This window comes from Brassica rapa, chromosome A09, assembly GCF_000309985.2.
Source record: "Brassica rapa cultivar Chiifu-401-42 chromosome A09, CAAS_Brap_v3.01, whole genome shotgun sequence".
Classification (NCBI taxonomy): domain Eukaryota; kingdom Viridiplantae; phylum Streptophyta; class Magnoliopsida; order Brassicales; family Brassicaceae; genus Brassica; species Brassica rapa.
In genome coordinates, this window is record NC_024803.2 from 24,885,940 (window position 1) to 24,912,899 (window position 26,960).

The 26,960-nt window shown below is 37.6% G+C and overlaps 1 protein-coding gene and 1 long non-coding RNA gene across 8 annotated transcripts; one reads left to right on the plus strand and one right to left on the minus strand.

Moving 5' to 3' along the window:
- Positions 1–2,167: 2,167 nt before the first annotated feature.
- On the minus strand, positions 2,168–5,474 carry LOC103848621. Of its 4 annotated transcripts, XR_004451513.1 has the most exons (6): positions 4,616–4,630; positions 4,471–4,514; positions 3,077–3,585; positions 2,896–2,979; positions 2,541–2,736; positions 2,168–2,458 (listed from the first exon to the last, which is right to left on the minus strand). It is a non-coding gene; the product is annotated as an uncharacterized LOC103848621 (long non-coding RNA). The 4 variants fall into 4 exon arrangements; XR_004451511.1 differs by having other exon boundaries at positions 3,077–4,514; positions 4,616–5,474; XR_004451512.1 differs by having other exon boundaries at positions 4,471–5,410.
- Positions 5,475–5,670: 196 nt separating this feature from the next.
- LOC103848620 (protein DETOXIFICATION 21) lies at positions 5,671–26,656 on the plus strand. Of its 4 annotated transcripts, XM_033280294.1 has the most exons (9): positions 5,671–5,866; positions 5,899–6,298; positions 8,682–9,223; positions 9,879–9,965; positions 10,134–10,190; positions 10,285–10,523; positions 10,617–10,735; positions 10,816–10,902; positions 11,026–11,334. In XM_033280294.1, exons 2-9 carry the CDS (start codon positions 6,029–6,031, stop codon positions 11,104–11,106), a joined length of 1,482 nt encoding a protein of 493 aa, XP_033136185.1. In that variant the 5' UTR covers positions 5,671–5,866; positions 5,899–6,028; the 3' UTR covers positions 11,107–11,334. The 4 variants fall into 4 exon arrangements, with proteins under 4 accessions (XP_033136185.1, XP_009123741.1, XP_033136186.1 ...); XM_009125493.2 differs by having other exon boundaries at positions 5,790–6,298; XM_033280295.1 differs by lacking the exons at positions 5,671–5,866; positions 11,026–11,334 and adding an exon at positions 18,342–26,656 and having other exon boundaries at positions 6,029–6,298.
- The last annotated feature ends 304 nt before the right edge of the window (positions 26,657–26,960 follow it).

Below are 26,960 nucleotides of genomic sequence, written 5' to 3' on the forward strand. Positions count from 1 at the left end.
AACATGTTTGTATAGATTCACCTACAAACATACCATTCAAAGTTATATAACAAACTAAACGAAAGCATTAAAATATGTTTGTGTTAGATAAAATAAGAGAAATCTGACCTTAGAACAGAAGTGTTTCCAAGCAACACTTTTTATGAAACTCAGTGGTAACTCTCCTATTACCATCATCTCAACAGTAACTTTTCTGAAAATGGTAATTTCAATGACTTTTTCAGACTTCAGTTTTCCTTCTTTGTTGATCACAGGCTAAGTGGAACTTAATTTGGCCTATGAAAATGCCATGTAGTGTTTCTAGACAGTAAGATGCTTCATCAAGTTTGATGTTCCCGACCTTGTTGAGCAACAAAACTCCTTCTTGCATTAATGACAAATTCATTTGTCACTATTCTCCTTTGTTCTTGTATAATGCTCCCAAATGTTAGACCTTGTAGGAAGAACCCGAAGAAATTTTGTTGCTTGGTATGTTTCTCCACTAGCTCCATGTGTTTCTTTACGCTTGCATCTACTATATGGAGTCATCAACTCTTGTTCTTCATCACCTTCTACATATTTGTCATTGTTAAGAGTAACACGGTTTGGAGTTGAAGATGAATCTATCTGAAAAAACTACATTCAGAATCATTCATGATTCATAAGAGAAGAAATTACATTCAATCGAAAAGAAACCTAACATTCAATCGTATTCAAGTTAAGTAACCCTAACAGAACCCGTAGCATTCAATCGATTTGAAATAACTATAAACCCTAAGATTTTAAAAACCTAATTTGTTCTCATTCAAACCCCAAATCGAATAACATAACATGTGAAGAAATAGGAGATTATGGATTGTGAAATTCATAAGTTGTTATTCACATGGGGCTGATTTCGCGAAATTGAAGAAGATGGAGAGTGAGTACGTTTTTGAAACATGAGAGGCTCTTTAGGTTTAATAGCATATATGATTAGGGATTTCAAAAAGTATAAGAAGATGAATAGCCTCTTGTTTTAATGATTTTGCTCTGAAACAAAAAATATCGAAAAGAGGAAGAGACTCACATGTGTTATGTATATATCATATATGTATATATGTTATATATCATATAGGGTCGGTTCACTTCAGGTTACTCTTTGGTTATCAGTTTAATCCGAATTGCCAAACGAAACCCGATCGGGGTTTTCTATAGATCTGTAACATATCTGATCTCTTCATTTCGGTTCAGGTCCGGGTTATGCCCAGGCCAGTAATAAGTTTGATGTGCTCGTGATTTGTCCATTCTTTATTTTGGGGGTTAGTAGCGTTTACCGCATAATTAAATTCGAACACGGGATAGCCTAGTGTACAAGAAGTCTAATGAAACTAGGGGTATTCCGGCGCTACGCGCCGGGTTCGGATGTTGATTTCTCATTTGAATTCCATTAGTCTCATTTTCATCTGTTAGTTGTTAGTCCAATTGAATCTGAATTATTAGTTCTTTCCAATTTAGATTCGAGGGTCTTGAACTAATAATTGATTTTATGAGTACATGTTAGTAGATCTCATGATGTCATGTTTGCGTTTCTGACTCCCACTAAGTGAATAAGATAATTTTTTTTACTTATGGGTTAGATGCAATTTTTTTGGTTTACGTATGTATTAAGGATTTTATTTATTATTTTAATTTTAGGAGCTAGTACAGGAGGGTGTAATAATTTATTTTAAAAGTAAAGAAATATATAAATTAAAGATTTTTTTATTCATGATAAGAAATGTAAAACCTGGTTTGTCTTTAAAAAGCAAAAGAAATAATGACATATTTTATTTGGATCTATTAGCAATGTAATCGACAAATTTCTCAACTCTTAAAAACTAGTAACAATTCTTGCATAGATGATTTATGTTTTGGAGGTTGCAACTTCTTGGGGGTTTGAGTCTTGCCATGTTTTTTAGATATATGTGCTCCAGGACTGTGTGTTCCCCCCCAGTCTAGGGTATTTAGCTCCAGCAACTGCATTACCAAGAAAGAAGCATTATCCCGACCTCCAGCAAAGAGCACGACAAATGAGATAATATGGTCCCCACACAACCCCGACCAAGGAAGTTGTTACAGAATAAACTTGTATCTCAGTTTTTCAAAACACAGCATTAGCGAAAGAATCAAACATTTATTGTTCCTAGTTATATAACGCTAAGGTAGGTTATTTGTTTACTGAAAATTTTGCTGAGAATAAAAAGAACAAAAGATTCTGAATAAATGCAACAACAAAAAATGAAAGCAAGAAACTTTCTCTATCTATCCAAAAGGTATTCACTCTTGTTGTCTCGGAGTTGCTCTTTGAGCTTTTATTACATCAAATTTGCTCTGTATATTTTTCCTTTGGTTAAACTCACGGAACAGTTTGATGATATGAAGTTGTCTTTCTATTCAGATTGAGTTTGCTTCTTGTGGTTCCAGTACCCAGTTTGTGGTTCGGGTCGAGAGCTTCAATGGCCTGTAGAGAATGATTACATTGTGTAAAGAGTAAAGCTTCTTCAACATGTTCTACAGAAGAAGAGTTGGTCCTAAACATTTACCTGAAGCAGACTTCAAATGAAGTGTATAGTGGCTCTTGCGGAACCTGTATGGAGATAGTGAAGCCCTTTAGCGCATATCTCAAGCTTCTGTCTCCAGCTCAACCTAGGGTTATCCGAGTCATTCCGATGGTCCTTAAGCGTTCCCTTTTCCCTATACTCATACACATTGATCATCTTGATGTCCTCATTGCAATACCTGATTAAGGAAACAACATGCATGAGTCTGAACTGAGACAACATTTTGATCTATGTCCTGAATGTGTTTGATGTAAAGCTATATCGATCTGATTACTATTTCTGTGTTTGAATTTTTTTTTTTTTAAAGACATTACATTCTGTATTTGGAGATACTCACGGTAGAAACAAATTGATTGATTCTGGTGAGATACCATGTAATAAGAAAGCTTTCTTTCCTCGTATGCACTTTATCTCAGGAACACTGCATCAAAACAAAAGAGAACAGTTCGATCCAATTAATATTTTTAATATATATTCAGTATTTCATCAGTGCAAGAGCAGAAAAATTGGTTTCAAACCTTTGGATATGGCACTAAGAAAGTGAAAGTAATTGTCGGTCAAGAAACACACTAACATATGGGTTACGTGAAAGTGGTCGCCTGTGGGGCGATATGATATAAGCATTTAGCTAAGACAGTGTTAACGTTTCGATCTTCTTAACACCACCATATTTCGTAGACGTTGACAATGAACCTTCCTACAGAGACCAACCTTGTGGTGACTAACTCTGTACATGATTTATAACATGAAGACATGTAAATTATTTTCACAGTAACAAAGGCTATAATCCTTACTTTGTGAGATAACTTTGGCTGGCTACACTCTCATGGTCAAAAAAGAAATGTGTTCCTGGGGTAGCATTTAGAAAAAAGATGGCTTAAAATAACAGATGAGTTTTAGAAATGGTTACCTCCAACTAATTTAGGGTTGATATTGGTGGCTACAGCAACCTTTGGTTCCACACCTGACATTACTAATTCCTCATTGGAGCTCCGCAAGGTTGTCGAATACACTTATGCATGCAGGTCTGTCACAGTCGGACGTTAACAGTTAAATATCATTTTGCAACCTTATAGCTTCCACCTTTCCACAGATGAAAATAGCAAAAGATATAGAGAAAATTGAATAAAAATTAATACCACTACACAAAGTCATAGATTTTTATCATGCATTCATCACATAATAAAATGTTTTTGAAGTTTGATACAGAGAAAACTAAGGGTTAAGAGAAAGTGTTTTCCTATACCAAGCTTCTTCCTCTGCTCTGTACCAAACACAAATAAAGTTGTATATATTAAATTGGATCCACATTTCCTAAAATTAGATATCTCAGAATAGCAGGAAGTAGTCAACAACACAGAGAATGAACATTTTCTCTAACCACACACAGACTTAGTACTTCAGGGAAGCATGTTAACTAAACCTGAAGATGTAGGCTAGATATCATGTAAACGATGTATATTGTGCGCGACCTGTGTGCGACTAAGATCATGTGAAACAAGTAGTAGGATAGTCATGAATCAATCAGCTCACCGTAGATAAAGAAACGACTAAGATCATGTGATGGAAAATAAGTCACAGCACAATAGTAACAAAGAAACATGTTAGTTTATCCGAAAACTTGAGTTTTTTTATTGGATGCAGTCAGAACCTCGTAAGAACAACTAAAATCTAGTCAAATCAACAACAAAAATACTGTTAAGAGTAAACACTAAAAAATATAATTATGGAGAAATCAAATGGAATATGGTGATGCGTTTTTCTACATATGTAGAACGAATGAGCTTGGATATCCCATTGACTACCAAAAACTCATCATAGGAATCAAACTCCACAGAGAAAATAAAATAAAAATCAAACTGCAAAGAAGGACTACAGTTTCTAAAATCCAAAATGGAGTTAATAAGTTAACCTGTTTAACGGCGAGAAGCTCTCAGGAATCGAGGAGAATAGCAACTGAACATGCAAGATAGATTATTAGACAAATTAAATTATCTTGTCCACCACATACCCTATTACAATATTGAAAGCATATAAAGTACAATGGAGAAACGCACCTTTGCTGGTTTCTCAAATCGTAGGCTAATATATGTCGATTATTTCCATACAAAAAAAGAGAAACCATAGAGAACTCAATCAGTTAGAAGTAATCACCATGAGCATAGCCTAAAACGCAACACAAAAATTCAAGCTTGGGAGGTAATCAATCAAAGATAAACATATAGTGTCCTGAGAAAATGACAGGGAAATCAATTATCTTATTGCATTGCCATCTCAAACAGGTAACGAATGAATGATACTCAATTCGTCTACAAAACAGTAGATAATATTTACATAATATCAATTCAAATTTGTTAATTCTCTCTCAAACGTACGTCCATTCGTGAGTGGATTTCGAGCTTCCCAGAAGTGAATCAGACGAAACCTCAACTCCGCTTCGCGTGGGCCAAATGAAACATCTCGGAATAACATGACTTGGTCTGCATGCGCGGAGGAGAGAGCTGTAGCAACGTTTGGTTTCACCGGAACGGTAGATGAAACATCAGTCTTCACAATCGCGGAGGAAGCGATGGACTTCCCATTTGGTTTCACAGTAGCAGAGGAGGCGACGATCTTCTTGCCGGTCTTGCGGTCACTGGAGTCGGCGGAGTTGCCGGTGGGTTCCATCGGGATGAATGTCTGAGTTTTTTTTCCTGAGAGAATGATTTTGATGGAGACATAAGATAAGAAAAGAGATCTATAAATAGAAAAATTGATAGGAAGGTGAAAAGAAGCCATTGAATGAGTTGAAACAAAGTCTTGATTAGAGCAATTAGTGATGAAGTTAATCGGCTAAACGGATTTGCAGAAAAGGGGAAAGGAAGAGGTGAAAGTCGAAAGGTAGGGGAAGAAAGAACTTAGGTTACGCCGTTTTGCGTTTCCGAAACACGAACACAACACATGTGGCCAAGATAAACAGAAGCCCAAATAAGCGGGTCACAAAATATACCTGAAGCCCAACTTGAACCAACTCGTTGCTGACATGGCCGAATGCTGATTTTTTACTAGATAAATTTCCAGTCCGACGTGGACCTTCTCAGAGGGCTTGATATTTGTCTTTTAGTATAGTTAGAGCATCGGTTAAAAATAGACTAAATGGTCAATAAATGGACGATCGTATGTGATCTTGAATTATACAACCTTTTCTATTATTTGTTGCAATATATTTTTGTCTACTAACTGCGACTTCCTGCAAGAGGCGTAGGCGGCTTTTCGTTCCCAATAAAAATCATTAAAAAGAAAACATAAAACTATAGAAAGAACAACAAATCGTGTCTTTTTTTTTTTTTTTTTTCAACAAATCGTGTCTTAAACCAAGCTCGTCCATCAAACAAACTATATCCTCTTCCCCTCCCTCCATTCTCTGTTCCGTTCATTTCCTCCTTGGCTTCTAGCCTCTGGCGCACTAGAAACAACAGAGATTCAACGATATGGCCGGAGGAGGAGAGGAACTCACGGTCGCTCTGTTGAATAAGACGGCTGAGAACGGTGGGGAAGATGATGAGTTGGGGTTGACGAAGAAGGTTTGGATTGAATCAAAGAAGCTTTGGGTAGTAGCGGCGCCGGCTATCTTCACGAGGTTCTCTACGTTCGGAGTTTCGATGATAAGTCAAGCTTTCATCGGTCATCTTGGACCTATCGAGTTAGCCGCTTACTCAATCACCTTCACCGTTCTCCTCCGTTTCAGTAATGGTATTTTGGTAAGACTTTGATTACCAATTAATACAATTAGTTAATATAGTTTAATACATACTTCCTCCATTTCAAAAAATATATATTTTAAACTTTTCACATATATTAAATAAAACACATTAAAATTTAATCGTAAATACATTATGTTTTTGTGAATAACAATTTTTCATAACTTTTAATCAATAGAAATCCAATAAACACATTAACTTTTTAAAAATTAAATTTTTTTTATTAAATAATACATTAAAAAGTAAAAAATATATCTTTTTGAAACAAATGTTTTTTCTAAAATATGAATCTTTCTGAAACTGATGGAGTAGATGTTTTTTAAAACACACTGTTGAAGACTCTTATTTAGTGATTAGTTGTAATACTAATCACTAAAGATTAAACGCATCATCCACGATTTTAAATCATTTATATATGTTTTAAGAGTTCTGATATTGAATCAATTTCTTAGAGGCAATGTGGTACTATTTTTGTTTTTGGTTATTGTCGTCCCGTGGTACTATTTTATTAAATTCATTAAGAAAAATCCATCCACAGAAAAAAAAAATATTTATTGCTATTGAGGATAAAATGTTTTTATTAAATTTTATCGGATCTTACTTAAAAACCATATCCACAAAGGGGTGAGCAGTGATGTCGGCATTTTTGTCTCTCTTCCACGTAAATAGATTATGATAAGAAGTTGCGTATATTATTACTATTGCTGAACGTATATTATAGTAGTATTTTTATAACCTAATTATTATGGATTAACATATGAGAAAACTATTAGAAATAAAAGTCTTTGATCACTGCAAATTATCACCTACTGGTGGTAATAATGACTAATAGTTTTCACTTATAAAGTAAAATGTTTTTAATAATAATTTTCTTGTAAACCATGATAATTATTTTCTCACTGATGGGAAAACTTAGATAACTACAAATCTATGTATGCGTAGTCACAATCTCATTTTGTAGTACACTGTTTTTAAAAAGATTAAAAATTTCTTACAAAATTATAGTATGTTATACTATTTTCGAAATTTTTTCACTAGTTTTTTAAGACTGGAAAATTCATCGATTTCAAAACAGATTTAAACAAAATGTTTTTATATAGTAGACCTTAAAGTCAATTTAAAAATTAAAATATTTATGTGGAAAATAATATGAATTTTTAGCAAAGATATTTATATGTTATTAATCATTACAAATCATTTATAGGATCAAATATATTACAATGAAAAGATAAAGATAAATTAGGCTCTATACACACACACAAAGCATAATTAGCTGAATGCCCCTTCACTGTTTTCAGTTTCTAAATTCCAAGATTGGTCCTATTTTTCTAACTCTCCTCTCTCATTTCCTAGCTCGTTCTTTTCTTTTTCCTTCACCATATTTTCACAGTGACTTCTCTTCGTATTCAATGTAAACACTAATTATAATTCGGAAACCTTAATTTGTTCATCGTGAATTCTCAACTATCCTCTTCATTGGTTGTCAAAAATCATCGTCAATTCCACCACCTCAAAAATAATGAGCTCCTAAACTGGCAATGTATAGCTCTTCCACCGATAAGGTCAAAATCTAATGTCTTGTCACTGATAGGCCTAAAATCATATGTAACATGGCTTTCCTACTTTACAGTTTGCATTTTGGTCGATCTTGCTTTGGGCTATACCTTTTTTTTTGCTGGCATCCTTTTCTGTTTGGATTTTGTACTTGATATCCCTGATGGTTTTTCCAATTCTATTTTCTGTAAAGACTACTTTTACTGATTTTCAAGTGAAATCCAACACCGAAGAAATTTGAGTTAGAGCATCTTTACGCTAAGTTCTTACGGTAACTTTCCAAAATAAAATAAAGTAAAATAGTAAAAAGTTATGAAAAAAAAATGAGAACAGTTCTAAAACAACTACTATAAGAGACGGTTTCGAAACATACATATGTGTTAGTCAGTTATTGGTTTTACTTTTTACAAAAAAATAAAAAGTAAATAAAGTATTATAATATTAATATTTTTTTCTTTGGTAATTCTTATATGTTACAATATAACTAATAAACAATATAACTAACAAGAAACTAATGGTACTATTATAAAGTATTATAATATTAATATTTTTTTCTTTGGTAATTCTTATATGTTCTTAGCGTTAAAGATGTTCTTACAATATAACTAATAAACAATATAACTAACAAGAAACTAATGGTAAATCATGCACCAACATCTTGAATAAAATTAAGTCCTGTTAATATGGTTTTGGAGTATTTTTCAGAATATATTATTTCGGGTAACACATATCATGTAACTATGCAGATGCCTCAACTTATCGTTTTAAGTGTTGTTTTATAAGTCACCGTACAATTAATCATCGTGTTTTTACATGAACTGTGATGCAGTTAGGCATGGCCAGTGCACTAGAAACACTATGTGGCCAAGCTTACGGAGCAAAACAAAACCATATGCTCGGAATCTATCTCCAAAGGTCATGGATCGTCCTCACAGGTTGTACCATTTGCCTCACGCCCGTTTATATCTTCTCGGGCCCGATCCTCTTAGCCTTAGGTCAAGAGGAACGCATTGTCCGTGTGGCTCGGATCATATCCCTATGGGTCATAGGCATCAACTTCTCATTCATACCATCATTCACTTGCCAAATGTTTCTCCAAGCTCAGAGCAAGAACAAAATCATTGCTTATGTGGCTGCAGTCTCGTTAGCGGTCCACGTGTTCTTGTCGTGGCTCCTAATGGTTCATTTCGATTTTGGAATCACCGGTGCTATGACCTCGACGCTCGTTGCCTTCTGGTTGCCTAACATTGCGCAGCTCTTGTTCGTCACTTGCGGTGGGTGTAAGGACACGTGGAGAGGATTCTCTATGTTGGCTTTCAAAGATTTATGGCCCGTTTTTAAACTTTCCATGTCTTCCGGTGGAATGCTTTGGTAAGCTTTCATAATATATATTAAGAATCTCTCACCAAATATTTGCATAAAAAGTCTTATTAGTGATACCACTCGTATAAATAGCGTTAGTTTTCCTATTTTGGTGGTTAAAACAACAGACAATTGGCTTCCACTTCCACTTGCACTTACTTTGTCAATGTATCAGTTTGGTGGCTGGAAGCTGGAACCATATGATTCTTAATTAGTTTAGCATTTAGTTTCAAAGATTTGGTTACAGAAGAAAGTTCATACTCCCTCCTTTGATATTTTTCATTGAGATTAAGAAAATTATATAATAGACTAATATATCCATATTTAATTTAATGAAAATAATTTAAATAAAAATTTATTGGTTGTTCAAAACGGTTAAAAATAGATTTAATGTACAAATTTACATTGGAATTGTAGAACGATATTTATTTTGAAACAAATATAAAATATAAAATGATATTTATTTTGAAACAGATGAAATATAAAATAGTTTTATATATATAAGTGAGAGAAAGGTGCGAAATATTAAAGAGTAAACTCAATTACTCAGGCTCTCTTACGAGGAATGACAATGTCAAAGATTAATAACTTATAAATTTAAATCGATTCTAACGTGTAGACCTACCTCTAATATTAGTTATTACTATGTGGTTATTTTCGACAGCTTGGAGTTATGGTATAACTCGATCTTGGTACTGCTCACTGGAAATTTAAAAAACGCAGAGGTCGCTCTAGATGCACTTGCTATCTGGTATGTTAACAAGAACTAAGCTTCATTCTCTCTTCTCTGGTCCTATCCATAACTAATACATTTTCGTGCATCTGTACATTTCACCTACTTGATTATTAAATTAAACATGATCATGAGTAGTAATACATAAATATTTATAAATCGACTCTTCTTTACCAACTTTTGTAGCCTCAACATAAATGGAATGGAGATGATGATAGCACTTGGTTTTTTGGCAGCAGCAAGGTGCGTATACTTGATACCTGCAAACTTAACATCATCGTTGCTATATTAATATCGTCATCTTATTCTTTTTATTTGCAATTATGTATAAAAACAGTGTAAGAGTGTCGAATGAGCTCGGTAGGGGAAACTCAAAAGGAGCCAAGTTTGCAACATTGACAGCGGTTTTCACGTCACTCTCTATAGGAATAGTTCTATTCTTCGTCTTCTTGTTTCTAAGAGGAAAAGTTTCCTACATTTTCACTACAAGTGAAGCTGTAGCAGCAGAAGTTGCCGATCTTTCTCCACTTTTAGCTTTTTCCATCCTCATGAACAGTGTTCAACCTGTTCTCTCAGGTATGTGTTTTTGCTATTTGGCATGTGATGGTTAGTAACATGAAGCGGATCTTTGAACTTACATGTGTTTTGAACCGTTTTAAACCGGAACAGGAGTTGCTGTTGGAGCAGGATGGCAAGGATATGTTACTTACGTTAACCTTGCTTGCTATTACCTTGTCGGAATTCCTACTGGTGTTATCCTTGGTTATGTAGTCGGTTTGCAAGTCAAAGTAACTTTTGTTTTCTTTTGTTTTCTCATTTTTATTGATTCTCTTGGATATAACATATAGTTTTTTTCTCTGACTTTTAGGGTGTCTGGATCGGAATGCTATTTGGAGTATTTGTTCAAACTTGTGTGCTTACCATCATGACTCTGAGAACAGATTGGGATCAACAGGTTAGAAATGGATTAGTATATAATTTTTTAAGTTTTTTACAAACAACATAACTATTTTGCTCAAGCTCTAGCGAGTTCTGTTTTTGGAGCTTATATATAATGCTTGTTGCCAAAAATATTTAGGTGTATACATCGCTGAGACGTTTAAACCGGTGGGTTGTACCAGAATCTAGTGCCGTAAGTAAAACTCCATCAGAGGAATAATTAATTTGGATTCTGCAAATTCACATAAGATGGCATATCATATTATACAATAAAAATCAATGCAACCTTTTAAGCCTGTAAAGATAAGAATATAACATTTATTATTCAGTTTATGTCTCGTGGCAACTTGAAATGAGATCTTAACTTCTTGATTATTAATAGTGTTACTGGTTTACATTAAAACATTTTGTAAAATTCTTTTTTTTCATGACCCTGGTATTCTAGTTTTGTAAAGTTCTTGCCTATATTATATCATTTATCTTCATTCTAATAAACATCATGCATAAGAGCACTAATGGGATTTTAGAAGGTTTCACGGAGAGAGAAAATGAAGGCGATTTTAGGTTTCTTCGTTGAATCACAGCCGCCACTGCTTATTCGATAGATCCAGACCTAGTCCCTCTCATTCAGCACAGATCTTTCATCTCTGCTGCCACCATTAAGCTCCGATAGCTTCCCCTCACACAAAGCCCCAGTAGCTTCCCCTCACACAAGCCTCACACAAAGTCCCAGTGGCTTTCTCCAATCTCACTAAGTCCTAGTGGCTTCCCCGTTTTGCCTCATTAAGCTCCAATAGCTTTTCAGTCTCATTAAGCTCTTCTAGCTTCTTCCTCCTCTCGCCTGCAATCCCGGATCTCACGAACCAGATCTAGGTTTTGGGCAGGAGTATACCGTTTTTTCACTCAGATTTTTAGATCTGCTCCTACTCTCACAATAAGCCTGAGTGGCTTCTCTTCCACGAAAAGATCTCGATGTTCCGTCCAAAGAAGAAGAAGGAACTCTCCCTCCTTGATGAACTGAAGGCGCTCTGCTAGAAGAGGGAGAAATGGTCGACATCCCAGAGATAGAAAATGACGACCTTATTGAAGAAAACTCGCTGAGCGTGGTAGTCAGATGTCTCAACCCAGCGGCCCACAAGATTGGGGGACTTGTCAAAGCACTACCACCCATATGGGGACTAGAAGATAGAGTCCATGGGCGAGGAGTGGGCGAAAACAGAGTTCAGTTCATCTTCCAATCATACAGAGATCTCCATCACGTCTTAACCAGAGGGCCTTGGTTCGTTAACGGATGGATTGTCTCCCTTGACCAGTGGACTCCGCGCCCTGGACCTGATTTCCTCAAAAAAATCCCCTTCTTGATAAGAGTCAGAGGTATCCCCATACACCTCTTAAAGAAACAAGCTATCGAAAGCCTGTTGGGACCTCTGGGCACCGTGGAGAAAGTCGAGCTACACGCAAAGAACTCAACTTCAGTAGACTATGTCAGAGCACTAGTCTGGATCAATGCAGATGAACCTCTGCAGTTTAGGAGAACTGCCCGCTTCAGATCAGGAGAAGTTGTGCCCACGGAGCTCGAATACGAAAAGCTTCTCAAAATCTGTTTCACCTGCAAACGTCTCACTCATGACCAAACTCGATGTCCCGAGGTAGCACCAGCACAATCTCTCCCTGCTAGTAGAGGTCAAAGAGGCAAAAATGCGCTGATGGCAGCGAGCGAAAGCCGCAAAGAAGCTCCACCAGGATCTAGCTCTGGACACAGACTGCCAACAACAAAAGGCTCCCTCTCTCAGATAACTCCAGCAAGACAGACGAAAAGTACAGAATATCGCAAGCGTGACGATAAAAAAGGAAAACGATCAGAGGCTGCACCTTCTCAAGTCTGGAAGAAAAAGTCAATTGTTATTGGAGGGAACTCAAAAAGCACAGAAGAATCCCCTCAAAACTCGAGTCAGAGGGTATGTCTCAGCGGAGAAGGGCGAAACTCAGAAAAGAAAGGAAGTGCAAACTCATCGGGAGCTAGTAAAGAGACGGCATCAGTGTTTGAAAGACTTAGCAGCAAGTTTGACACTCCATCAAACGACACCGAAAGTTCAGACAAGAACCAAGATGGCAGATCAAGCAAGGGAAGCCGTAGCCCTCCTTCAGTCTTTGAAAGACTTGGCACTCCTCCTGTCAGCTCCTCTGGCAAAAAGAATAAAGACGTGGAACTGTCCACTGCTAAAAGAAGAAGATCAGGCAGCAACAGCGGTGGTAGAGAGAGTAAGAAGGCGAGGGTGAGTGGTAGGGAGAGCAACATCTCCCCATCATCGGTCTTCCATAGACTGGGATCTCAAGTAGTAGTGCCTGAAGGAAATCATTCAGGAGACAAGAAGCATTCTGCACACGTTGCAGCAAATACTCAGAGCCTTTCTGTTCAGCGAATAGTATTGGCCAGTGGTAAAATTGTTGAAGAAGGGTTGATGGTTAATACCAACCCTTCATCTCCAATATGAAACTACTGAGCTGGAACTGTCAGGGGGTGGGGAATACCCCGACAGTTCGACATCTACAGGAGGTACTTGGTCAGTACTCTCCTGAGATACTATTCCTCAGCGAGACCAAAAATAAGAGAAGATATATGGAAGGGCTTGTGGAAAAATTTGGATACTATAACATCAAAACAGTGGAGCCCATCGGGAAGAATGGAGGCCTAGCAGTGATGTGGAAGGAAAGTTGCAAAGTAGAGATACTGCAGGCCAATAAGAGAATAATCGACATGAAGGCGCATTGGCAGGACAAAAGCTTCTATTTATCCTGTATCTACGGAGATCCAGTCAAATGCAGAAGACATGAGGTCTGGGAAAGGATAACCAGAATTGGAGTAGACAGAAAAGGTCCCTGGATGATGACAGGGGACTTCAATGAAATCCTAGACCCATCAGAGAAGATAGGTGGAACAGAGAGAGATCCAGCAGATGGGAAAGACTTCAAGCAAATGCTCTCAGCTTGCGGCTTAGGAAACATCAAGCATACAGGATATCAATACTCCTGGGCAGGCACTCGTAACGAAGAGACGGTACAATGCAGACTTGACAGAACAGTGGCTAACCAGGAATGGGTAGATTTGTTTCCACAAGCAGGTGCCACTTATCTTAAGAGAGTAAGCTCTGATCATAGCCCTGTCCTAACTACCCTTATGGATCAAATCTGGAAACGGCGTGCGGGTTTCAAGTATGATAAACGGTGGCTACATAGAGAAGGTTTTACAGATGTGGTTAAAAGATCTTGGCAAGGCGCAACACAAGGCCAGAGCAGTCTAATGAGCAGCATAGCAACCTGTCGAAAATCCATCTCACTATGGAAAAGATTCGCCAAGCCAAATTCCGCCCTAAGAATACAAGAGCTCCACCACAAGATAGACACAGCAACGAGACAACAAGTCATCGATAAAGAAGGACTTCATGGCCTCATAGCGGAGCTAAACGAAGAATACCAGAATGAAGAAACCTTTTGGCAACAAAAGAGCAGATTGGTTTGGCTTCGATCAGGGGACCAAAACACAAAGTTCTTCCATGCTGTTACAAAGAACCGTAGAGCACAAAACCGAATTTTAAGCTTGACTGACGGTGAAGGCAAGGAATGGTATGCAGAGGAGGATCTTGGTAGAGTAGCAGAGGGCCATTTCCGGAACCTTTACACTTCGGAAGATGTTGGGATTACTCTCCCATTTTGGGAAGAGATCCCCTCGATAGTGACAACAGACCAGAACCCCAAGCTAATGATGCCGGTTACTATCGAAGAGATCAAAGAAGCGGTCTTCGACATCAACCCCAACAATTACCCTGGTCCAGACGGAATGACTGGCCACTTCTTTCAACAGTTCTGGGGGACTATGAGTTCGGAGATAACTGCAATGGTCACAAGATTCTTCACAACGGGGAAGCTTGAGGAGGGCATTAACAAGACAAACATCTGCCTCATTCCAAAGAAGCTGAGCGCCAAAACTCTTGATGAGTTCAGACCCATAAGTCTATGTAATGTTGCATACAAGATTGTGTCAAAACTGTTGAGCAAGCGTTTAAAAAAGATCCTACCTGGCATCATTACGGAAACACAGGCGGCTTTTGTTGAGGAGAGACTAATATCCGATAATATTCTGATTGCTCATGAACTTCTCCACGCACTAAACTCCAACAACCGTTGCTCCAGGGAACACATTGCCATCAAGACGGACCTCTCAAAAGCTTTTGATAGAGTAGAGTGGGCTTTCCTGGAGAAAGCGATGAGAACTTTAGGATTTTCCGAAGGCTGGTGTAATCTCATAATGGAGTGCGTAACCTCAGTGGAGTACCAGGTGCTGATCAACGGTAACCCATACGGTGATATCCGCCCAACGAGAGGTATAAGGCAAGGGGACCCCCTCTCGCCTTACCTGTTCGTGATATGTACCGAAATGCTAGTGCAAAGGTTAATGCAAGCAGAGCGCAGAGGTGAAATCACAGGACTTGAGATAGCAAGAGGGGCACCTTCTGTTTCTCACCTCCTTTATGCTGATGACAGTATGTTCTACTGCAAAAACACTGATGAGGAACTCAACAGCATCAGATCAATACTCCACGAATATAGCCTTGCTTCAGGCCAGAGGATTAACTATCAAAATTCGAGCATCTACTTCGGTAAAAACATTCCTGAAGAAAGCAGAGAAGACATCAAACGCAAGCTTGGCATAGAACAATCTGGAGGAGATGGTATGTATTTGGGGCTGCCAGAGTCTTTTGGAGGATCAAAGGTATCAATCATGAGCTTCCTCAAAGAAAGGATTGAGCATAAGGTCGACGGTTGGCAAAACAAGTTTCTCTCTGCGGGAGGGAAAGAGGTGTTGTTGAAAGCAGTCGCCCTTGCTCTACCCACCTACACTATGGCATGCTTCCTTCTACCAAAGACAATCTGTAGGCAAGTAGTGTCACTTCTGTCTAACTTCTGGTGGAAGAACAATAAGGACTCAAGAGAGATGCACTGGAAAAGCTGGTCTGAGCTCACCAAGCCCAAAAGCGAAGGCAGACTAGGATTCAGAGACCTTGAACACTTCAATGTAGCTCTCCTTGGAAAACAGCTATGGAGGATCATCACTTGTCCCAACTCACTGTTGGGAAGAATATACAAGAGCCGTTACTTCAGATCCTCCACCCCGCTAGATGCTCCTCTCGGATCTCGCCCTTCATACGCTTGGAGAAGCTTATTAGCAGCTCAAAAGCTGATAAGGCAGGGAGCTAAAAGAATAATTGGCAATGGTGAGGCCACAAAAGTGTGGGAGGATCGTTGGATTGGAAGCAGCCCTGCAATCAAACCCACCTCGACCAGGATGGTCCCCCTCAGATACATGCAATTAGTGAAGCCTGATATGTGTGTTAGTGAACTAATGACAATCCCCGGAAATGAATGGAACAAAGAAGCAGTTGAAGCAATTTTTACTGCAGAAACCTCAGAGAAAATCCTTGCAATAAACCCCCAAGGGAGAGCTGGCAATGATACATACGCTTGGGACTACACACATACAGGTTTCTACACAGTGAAGTCAGGCTATTGGGTCCAAAGAAACTTCATCAATACAGATCAAGCAGCTACAACAGTGAACCAGCCGAGTCTGGATGAGCTCTATCAACAAATCTGGAAGCTGCAAACTAGCCCAAAAATCAGACATTTCCTATGGAAATGCATCAGCAACTCTCTACCAGCTGCAGCAAATATGCATTACAGACACATCGCCAAAGATGGCAGCTGCGGGAGATGTGGCACGGGCAGTGAGACAGTGAACCACATTCTTTTCACTTGTCCTTATGCTCGCTTGATCTGGGCGGTATCTCCTATCCAAGCTCCTCCAAGTGGTGAGATGTCAGACTCATTATATGCTAATATCTACCGAGTCCTGAACATAAAGCATCACAGTCCTCATCTCAAGATTCATGATGATCTAGTGCCTTGGTTGCTTTGGAGAATCTGGAAAAATAGAAATGAATTCATCTTCAAAGGCATAGACTACTCAGCACCAAGCTCGATTGCAAAAGCAACTGAGGACATGGAGGAATGGAAAAGGAGACAAGAGGAGGAGCAAAAAATGACCAGATCACCCCCCCTTAGCAACACCAAAGCCAAATGGAAGGCGCCCCCTCCCCAATGGATCAAATGTAATTCAGATGGTGCCTGGCGTAAGGATCATCACTGCAGTGGGGTTGGTTGGATCGCTCGCAACAACAGAGGACATATGCTTTGGGCAGGGGCAAAAAATTTCCAGAGATTGAATTCACCTATAGAGACGGAAGCAGAAGGTATTAAATGGGCAATGCAATCTTTGTGTGGCCTTGGATATAAGCAGGTGATCTTTGAAACCGATTCACAAATTCTTGCACAAATGATCGTTGGAAAGGAGAGTACATGGCCAAAGCTGAAGCCGATCGTGCAAGAAATACAACACATTCTCTCTGGAAATCCTGATCTTAGAGTGACTTTCTACCCTAGAGAAGGTAATAAGGCAGCTGATAGAGTAGCGAAGGAAGCTTTTTCGTTAGAGAATCATGTTCCTAAGTTGTATTCTATCTTGCCACTTTGGTTAAAATCTGTTTGTGAGGCTGATATGTCTGTTGTAAACATGAACTCAGTTGGAGAATGAAAGTAGTAGTTGAGCCAAAAAAAAAAAAGAGAATGCATAAGAGCACTTTTATCACGGAACCCAAAATGGGTGTGGGCTCCACGTTTTTTTCTAAAAACGGTCACCAAAATTGCTAATTACGGATCGTTCTTGGCCAGTTTGTTACACTATTTTGCGGACTCCAAAACACGTGGCAGCCGGCAATTGGTTCTGTTTTTTTTTCTTAAATTAGATAAAACATAGAAAAAAAAATATTTAGAAAACCAAAATGAGTTTCACCCGATAATCATGCTCTAAGAGTACTATTAGTATTTGGTATCTCCAGAAAGAGTACCTAATGATTAAAATATTAATCTTTGAGTATAATTTAATTAATCACTAAATTTTAAATAAGAAAGATAAATCAAACCAGTAATGTAGTAACATGTGGAAGAAGCAGAGTAACATGGGGATGAATCGATTTTTTAGGAACCATCGTTTATGCTTCTCTCTCTCCCTTTTCTAATTATTTTTACTTTTTTAAATCTGTAGAAACCGTGCAACATATTTGTAATGTGCATGCTCGAAGTTCATTTGCTAAGCACCTCAATACGATTAGTTTCAAAATCTCCTAAATTTACTTTATGGATGACTCATCAATCCCACCCTGACCAGACACATAAACTCCTAGACGTTCCACTTGTTAGGCACTTGTTGTGAATATGAGAATATTTTACTCTTTCGTTTGAGATGATGAGATTTTTAATCTCGAATTGAATTTCACTTTATAATCGATAATATACCCAGTTCAGGTCACTAAAATATGGAACTTCTTTATGTCTTATTAGGTTTCTTGTAAATTTAAGTAACCAGAAAAAGTTCCACAAGAATTCCAACCACGAGTGGAGACCAAATAATCTTGCTGAGAAAACTATCCACGGCACGTGTTTTGAAGCAAGGTGTTTGCTTGAGTCCAACGGGTAAAACGTGAAAGGGACTACTCTCGCTTTTTCCTAGTAAGGATAGTTTCCACTGTTCCTTCCCATTAACCTCTTGGAAGCCATATTATATGTCCCAAAAAGCATCATTTAGCTGCCTTTTCAACATAGTTTGAATTTCAAATCTCAAATCTGAAGCTGTTTCACTTTCTAGCAACATGAATCCGCAACAACGCCCTCTTCATTCATCGACATTTGTTCACCATGCTTCCCTCTCTCAAGATTGCAAGCCACATCTTCGTTTTTATTTGCTTTCCACTTCTTTTCAGTGACATCAGCAAGCGAATCTGCAAGGAATCGACTAGTAACTCCTCCAGCAAAGTTTTGTCTTGCCACTACTTGCAGACCAGTTGGAAACGTACTTCGTTTTTGGTTTCAATGGCTCTTAGGCTCACAAAAACAGAAAAAGGAAAAAGCAAATGAATGAAGGCCGCGACAATAACTTTATGAGAATCAAGGCACCAGCTCTGAATAACTCAACACTCATAAGAGACAACGTGCTTACCTTTATAGGACGGCTGAACAGAAGATGTGAGCTCTCATTCCATCTCTTCCATGCAAATAGAATTTTCAACGTAGAGCTGTTGGGTCAGATCTGGAAAACATTTGTTTCCAGTTTAGATTTTACAAAGAAATCTGAGAAAAGTCTTAGATAATAGACCGTACCATTTCTCCTTCTGGATGGTCATCCTCCAGTGGTGGAAACCGGTCATCTCTCCCTCTTTTCCCTCCATGATTCCTTTCTGGATCAAAATCAAAGGTTTACCCCTCCTCTACTGGCAAAAAGACTTGGTGTGCAGAGTAGACCAAGAGTTGGGTACCTTGGACAACCATGAGCTGACAAGAACAACAACAAGGGTTAGAGTACTAGTAGATGGCTTAAAGTCTCTAGTGAAAGAATCGATTGTGGAGTTTGACTCGGGTGAAGAAAGTGTTATTACCCTGGAATAAGAGAGACTTGAATTACACTGCTCATTTTGTTTCTCACTTCTTCATCTGAGGAAAAACTGTCCGAAAAAACAAGATGACGAAGCATCCAAAACACAATTGGTAAGGTCAAGAGAAGAGGAAGAAGTCAACAAAACTTTAGCTCTGAGATCTCTCCATGAGATTATCGTAAGACCCCCAACCGCTACATCTCAGACTCCCTAAGATCTTCGGAGGAGGATTACTAGCTTCGTAAAGTTATGTTGGTGTAAACTCTGCCAACATCTCATTCCAGAAATGATTTGATAGACACGGAAACTCTTTCAAGGAAAGAGTAAGCACCAAGCAAACTCGTAATCCACCACCAGAGAAATCTGCGAACCAAGGAGACACCACATAACCGATCTGGAAAAGCAAACCAGTCTCAAAAAGAGCTCAGACTTACGCTTCACCACCCTATTCTAAGAAGAGAGAGGGTATCAGCATTATCACAGAGACGTAGAGATCTCTTTCCTCAACGGAGCTCATGCCAATGGAGGCCAAAACAGGTCTCGGAAACGGAGGACATCTCTGTCAAACCATTCATCCAAAAGAATCTTGCAATAGAGGAAACAAATCAGATGGATCCTTTGCAGAAGAGAACTAGCGTACCTCAAGTGCTCTCAAAAGAGGCAGTTATGGAAAAACTACACAAAGTTACGAGGCAGTACCCAAGTTTCCATGACCCTGTTGGAGCAGCAGCTCGGAGGTAGAGAGTTCTACGGAGATGCAATTTTTTTAATGGAAGAAACAATAACTTCAATAATGGCTCCAGCAGCAAAGCAGCCGAATTTGTCGTTGCAACTAAGTGCTTCTGATAGTAAACCAATCACTCCTCCTCCAATCAATGAATATCCTCTACATGGCTGGCTCTTCCCTGTCCCTTCGGTCATTTACTGCCCTTAAGCTAGGAGAGAAGAGGATTATGGATTGGAATCAAAGTTTAGTGACACTCTTCGTTATATGGACCAAGCGACCCTTAATGGAGAAAGAGAAAGATCAAAGTTTAAATCGGTCATTATCAGCCCTAAGACGGAAAGGGAAGAAGCGTTGGAAACACTCCAAACCCCATTGCAGTACCTGAGGAAGATGAGACATTGATGGCTTTTCAGAACAAAGCCAGGAGAAAAATTAGGAAACCTGCAAAATTGAGATCACGAAGATTTAGTTCTAACATTCTTCGTGGAGCAGCTTATAAAAAAAAAAAATAATCTCGTAGATTCAGAACTCACAAGGAAAAGGTGTATATCCATTAGAGAGAGAATCATAGAAAAAAAGCAGAGGAAAGAGTTGAATGAACTTTATGTGCCTTCAGGTCTTTCATGTCTCAAAATGGGCTCTTTGATCTAAAATTTTCTGGAAAATACTTATTTTTGAGAGGGAAGAGACACACTCATCTGGTGCTTTGCAGACTGGAAAGATCTGTAAGTAAAAGCGAATGAAGGAGCTGTTCCCATCTTGCATAAACCAGTACCTCAAGTTTGAGGGCTCAGATCACAGACTTTTGCTTGCTTTCCTAGATACTTCAAGGAAAAAGGGCAAAAAATTTCAGATACGACAGATGCTTCAAAGATAATCTGGAAATAAAAAAATATCATTAAGGATATTTGGGAAAACTCCATGCAGCTTACTGTGGAAGAGAGGCTCTCTCATGCAGAAAGACCATTTTTTTCCTGGAGTAAGAAGTTTCATAAGAACAGCCAAAAGTCGTTAGAGGATACAAAACAGAAACTGGAGGCAGCAATGTCCAATTCAAAATCCAATGAAGCCCTGATTCACGAACTTAATCTGAGATTGTTGCACTTGTACAAAAGCCGAAGAAGAATTCTGGAAACAACGCAGCAGACAATTATAGTTAGCCCTTGGGGACTCCAACACTGAATTTTTCATACAGTAGCAAAAGGTCGATCAGCAAAAAATAGACTATCAGTGATTGCATACAAGAATGACGTACCAGTCTATGAAGAGGAAGAGATTTCCAGAGCCATCTCATGACTACTCAGCGCTCTTTGAATCGGGTGGTGTTGATGGACAACCAAAAATCGTGAAAGCTCTCCAACCATGCATTTTAGATGCACAAAATGAAAGACTCATAGTGATGCCACATGCAAATGAGATAAAGGAAGCTGCCTTTGCGATCAATGCAGATAAGGCGCTAGGCCCCGACAGGTTTTCAGCCAGTTTCTTTCAGTCCAACTGGAGGTCATCGGGCCAGCGGTGGTGAAGGAGATCCAGCTGTTCTTCTCAACGGGTATCCTCACACCAACGCTCAACAAAAATATGTGAAGTTAATTCCAAAAATCACAGGAGCGCAAAAAGTGGAAGATTGTAGACATGTTGCCCTTAGCAATTTCAAAGCTGATGTCCCTAAGATTAAAAACAATTTTGGGATCCGAGCAGGACTATAACAGACAACATTTTGATCACTCATGAGGTGCTACACTTCCTAAAGAGATCAAAGGTAGAAAAGAACTGTAATATGGCTGTAGAGACAAATATGTTGAAAGCATACAACATAATTGAGTGGAATTTTGTCTCATATGTTCTACAAAGTTTAGGCTTTCATGCAACATGGATAAACTGGATAATGCAATGCATCACTACAGTTTCTTACTCCTTTCTACTCAATAATTCAGTCTACGGAGAAGTAAAGCCTTGCCGAGGTATTAGGTAGGGAGATATCCTATCTACTTATATCTTAATACTATGCAGTGAAGTCCTATCGGGTTTGTGCAAGAGTGCAGAAAGAAAAGGTTTAATTTACTTCAGGGAGTCAGTGTAGCACGTGGAAGCCAGAGGGTCAGTCATCTGCTCTTTGCAGATGACACCATGTTCTTTGGCCTTGCATCCGCTTCAAATTGCGAAACTCTGCTGAGGATCCTATAAAAAAAAAGAGTGAGCTTCCAGTCAAATGATTAACAAGGCCAAGTCATCCACCACATTCTTAAGTAAGTCTCCACCTGAAGTCAAAGAAAAAATGAAGTTATTGCTGGGAATTACACAAGAAAGAGGTTTAGGCAAGTATCTAGGACTGCTTGAACATTTTGGCAGAACAAAAAGAGATTTATTTACCTCGATAGTAGATAGAATCCGAAAGAAGGCTATCAGCTAGTCCCCAAAGAGACTCTCTCGAGCTGGGAAGCTCACAATGCTCAAATCAGTACTCAATGCCATCCCAACCTACACCATGTCCTATTTTCAACTCCTAATCAGCCTGTGTAAAAGAATACAATCCGTGTTAACAAGATTCTGATGGGATGGAGTAGATGAAAACAATAAAATCTGTTGGGTGGCTTGGGATAAATTAACTAAACCTAAATCTTTAGGAGGTTTGTTTTAAGGGATATCCAAAAATTCAATCAGGCCCTTCTAGCAAAACTGGCATGGCGTCTAATCACGGTCCCGAGAAGCTTACTAGCACGGGTTCTATTGCGGAAATACTGCAATGGAAAACACTTCCTTAATGTGGAGCCACCTTAGACCTGCTCTCATGGCTGGAGAGGGATCCTCTACGGCAGAGATCTTCTAACTAAGAACCTGGGGAAAGCTGTGGAGCCTTTGGAAGGACTTCTGGATTTCACTCGATAAGATTGAAAAGCCTATAGGTCCTATTCGAGAATCTGATCTTGACCTCACAGTGCCAGACCTCCTAACGGATTACCTAAAGTGAAATAAAAGCAGAATTCAAAAAGTTTTACCGGAGTATTTCTCTCAGATTTTGTGCCTGCAACCCAGCCTGAAAGGAGCATAAGATTCTTATATATGGCACTCTACATCTTCGGGTATTTATTTCGCAAAACTCAGGATATCACACGGCTTCTATCTCCTACACAGAGTCGTCATTGTTGCATCAAGCTGAGGATTTCAAGTGGATAAAGGACATTTGGTCAGGAAAGTTCTCACCCAAAATAAAAGCTTTCCTCTAGTCAGTAGTGCAAAATGCCCTTCCTCTAGGAGTCAACCTACAAAAGAGGATTAGTATCAGCAACCCCTTGCCTCAGATGTCAAAACCTTAAATCAGACATACATATGTTCTTTACCTGCCCCTTTGCGGTAAAGGAATGGAAGTGTGTTCTTTTACGCCAAGCAGTTCACATAGCTGCAGATTCATCTTTTAAAGAGGCCATCATCAAGGTTCGAACAGCCGTTTGCCTTCGCCCTTCGGGATTTGTGTTTAATATACTTCCATGGATTTGCTAGGAAATCCAGACAGCACGAAACTCATTGATTTTTGAAGGTAAAACCTTCAGTCCTGAGGAAATATCGTTAAAAGGTCTGATATTAGCAAAAGAATGGACGGAAGCACAAGGAAAATCATCAGAAATTAAATTGTTACCTTCTGCTCTACGCTCTTCCTCAAATCGATCATCCAGATCCACATATACCTCGAGATTGATCACTTGTAAAACAGACACGGCTTGGAATTCGGACAGGAAGACTACATGATTAGGTTGGATATTCTCGCGACCATCTTTGGCAGTTTCATCCCAGGGATCATCGATCCAGACTTTCGTTAATTCCCCACGAATGGTAGAGACCGTTGCGGTGTGATTGGCTCTTTTTGCATGGCACTAACTTTGGAATTCTCAAATCTCAAAGTTCTCTCTGACAATTCAACGCCCTTCAGAGCTAAAACCGGCAAATCGTAGTCTAAAGAAATCATTGGAATCGTATACACTTGATCTCCTCTGGGTTTGCGACTATTTGTTTCTCTCATCTCCCTCGATCGTAAACTCGTTAGCTGATGGGGTAGCCAAAAAGACTCTTCGCTCCTTTCTGCTTGTGTAATGAACCTTTCGGAATGGACCACATTTTAGGTCTATTTGTTTTTCTTAAGTTTAATGAAATCATTAAGTGACGAAAAAATGTCACTAACATATAGTGCGAGACTCCTAATATCATCTCTTAAAATGAAGTTTCTTCTTATTCATTAAATTTAGAACAATTTTCACTTTTTGATTGACTATATTTAAGACGTGGTTGGAGAAATTCAAACATCATAATTAGTGATATACATCATGGAGTATATCTTTCAAATTCAATAAAATTCTTTGAGACTAAAAGAATACTGTGCATCACTGATCTCAAGTTGTATTTTCATAGGCATTCATTTATCAGTCTTTTTAGATTTTAAAAAGTTTTGTACAATCTGATAGTGTACTCACACTTGATTTATTTTATCTTCAGAAGATATGATTAAATATCATTTGTTCATTGCCATCTTTATTGTTTCACTTCCGGTACAAGTCTTAAAGAAAATGCTTTGTTTCGATTTTGATATTATACATACAGATCCATGATCATAACGTTTTTAACCACTTTTATAGCAATTTTTTCCGACCATTGCTATTGGTGTGATCATTTTCTTTCTAACATATAATGTCGTATACGCTTCAGGAAATGAATCATAACCAACGTGATTTATGCATTTAATTTATACCTCAGTGTTTTGCTTAGTCTATAGAAGATAATATATGATTTGCAAAATTTCTTAAATCTCTTTATATAATATTGTATCGTAAGACAACCTTGTTTTACATGACAAATATGTATTTTCCAATATTTCTGCTTTAATCATATTCTTTTTACATAATTATAAGTTAAAAGTTATTCAACATTGCTGATATTTGTATACAAACTTCAAATCATATAATCATTAAATACAAAGCTTCCAAACAAGCTTTATATAATTATATTCTATTGACTATATCTTTTTTTTTTTTTTTTAACTGGCTTTCATATTAAAATTTAACAAAGAAGAAAAAAGGATACAGAGTTCACAAAGAAAAAGAAAAACAGAACAAAATAAAAGAAATACAACTGGTATTAAAAGAAAAGAACAACACCGATAAGCAAAACCCTAGAAGGTGAATAACAATGGCTTACAAGATGAACGAAAGTAAAATTGGTACGACAAAACTACCGGAAGGTGAAAATGGTCAGACTACACAGACAAGTCACAGAAGCAACTCCGGGCCTTACATTCAATTACCTTCCAGAGCTGTTAATCCAGAGAGGAGCCGAAGCATCCTCACTCTCGTCCAAACAAGCACAACCACTGACAATTAAGCACACAGAAGGTGAGAAGCAACATACCTGAGAGGCACGAGCACACACACAACTCCAATGGCCGAAAGGACAGGTTGCTAAGGAGGAAGCTAGGCGTAGGAGAAAACGGGACCTGCACTGAAAGGAAGAAGACTATTTCTGCCGCGGGAAATCCAAGGGGACACCATGACACTGGGATGAAACAGCCTTATTTAGAAGACTATTGACTATATCTTTATTTAGATTGTTCTAAAATTGAAGTGAGAGAACGGAGTTAAGAGTGAGAGAAGCCCAATTAAAATTTAGAAGTGACAAATGTGAATCTTTTACGGTAAAGTATTTGATCTTAATAATGACTAAATATATATGATATAAATTTGTATTTTTGATTGTATATATATATCTACATTTAAATGTTACACATTAAGTGTTATATTCAGTGTTTTGAAACCTGACCCGGAACCGTGGTTAAACCGATAAAACCGGTGATCCTATATGTAATCCAGTTTGGTTTAAAAAAAATAAAATCTATATTTAGAAATTCTATAAATCAGTAAAACACCGCTAAAACCTAAGACCCGACTACCAGTTGAACCGATAGGTGACCCATTATGTAATACAATTTGATTTAAATTGTCTTATTTAAAGTATTCTAATTCATGAATGTTTAGATGAATGGTGGATATATTATGAATGTGATGCTCTAATTTTACAAAAGTTAGCCATAAATTTTTTAGTCAAACCAATTTATCATTTTGTTGTAACCGTAATGTATCAATATTTGAGAGGATACATACTAAAATAAAAATATATTTGAGGATCAACGATTCGTATACAACTTTTATTGATTACAATTTAGTGATTTTAGTTTTAATTAAATATAATCAGTTATTTATTTAGTTTACTTTTATTGTTTACATGTTATTAGAATTTTCTCGATCTTTTTGGGTTATTTTAAATTTTAAATTTAATTTCATTATTCATATTAAAGATTTAAATATTTATTAATTTTAATTTTGTAATATATTTTTTCCATATATCCAATAATATTTTTTATTATCATTTTTGATCAATGCTTTAAAGCACGGATTAATTTTTATTCAAAAACGTATTTATTGAAAATTAGAAATCTTATACACATATATTTTTTAATAAAAAAATTGTTTTTAAATTATATAAAATTAAAATAAAATTTACATGAATAAAATTTTATGAAAATAAGATAATTCATTTATATAACCCACCTCAAATCAACTATAGCTATATTTTAAAAATTTAAACTATAGTACAAATTTAATTTTTATTTTCATACTGGTAAAAAATTATTTTGTTATTATATTTTTCTCAAGATTATTGTATAATCCTTGATAAATATATTAAATTATTTTTAATATTCTAATTTAAATATATATATATATATATTAAAATATGAAATAATTATAGTAGCTTATATAT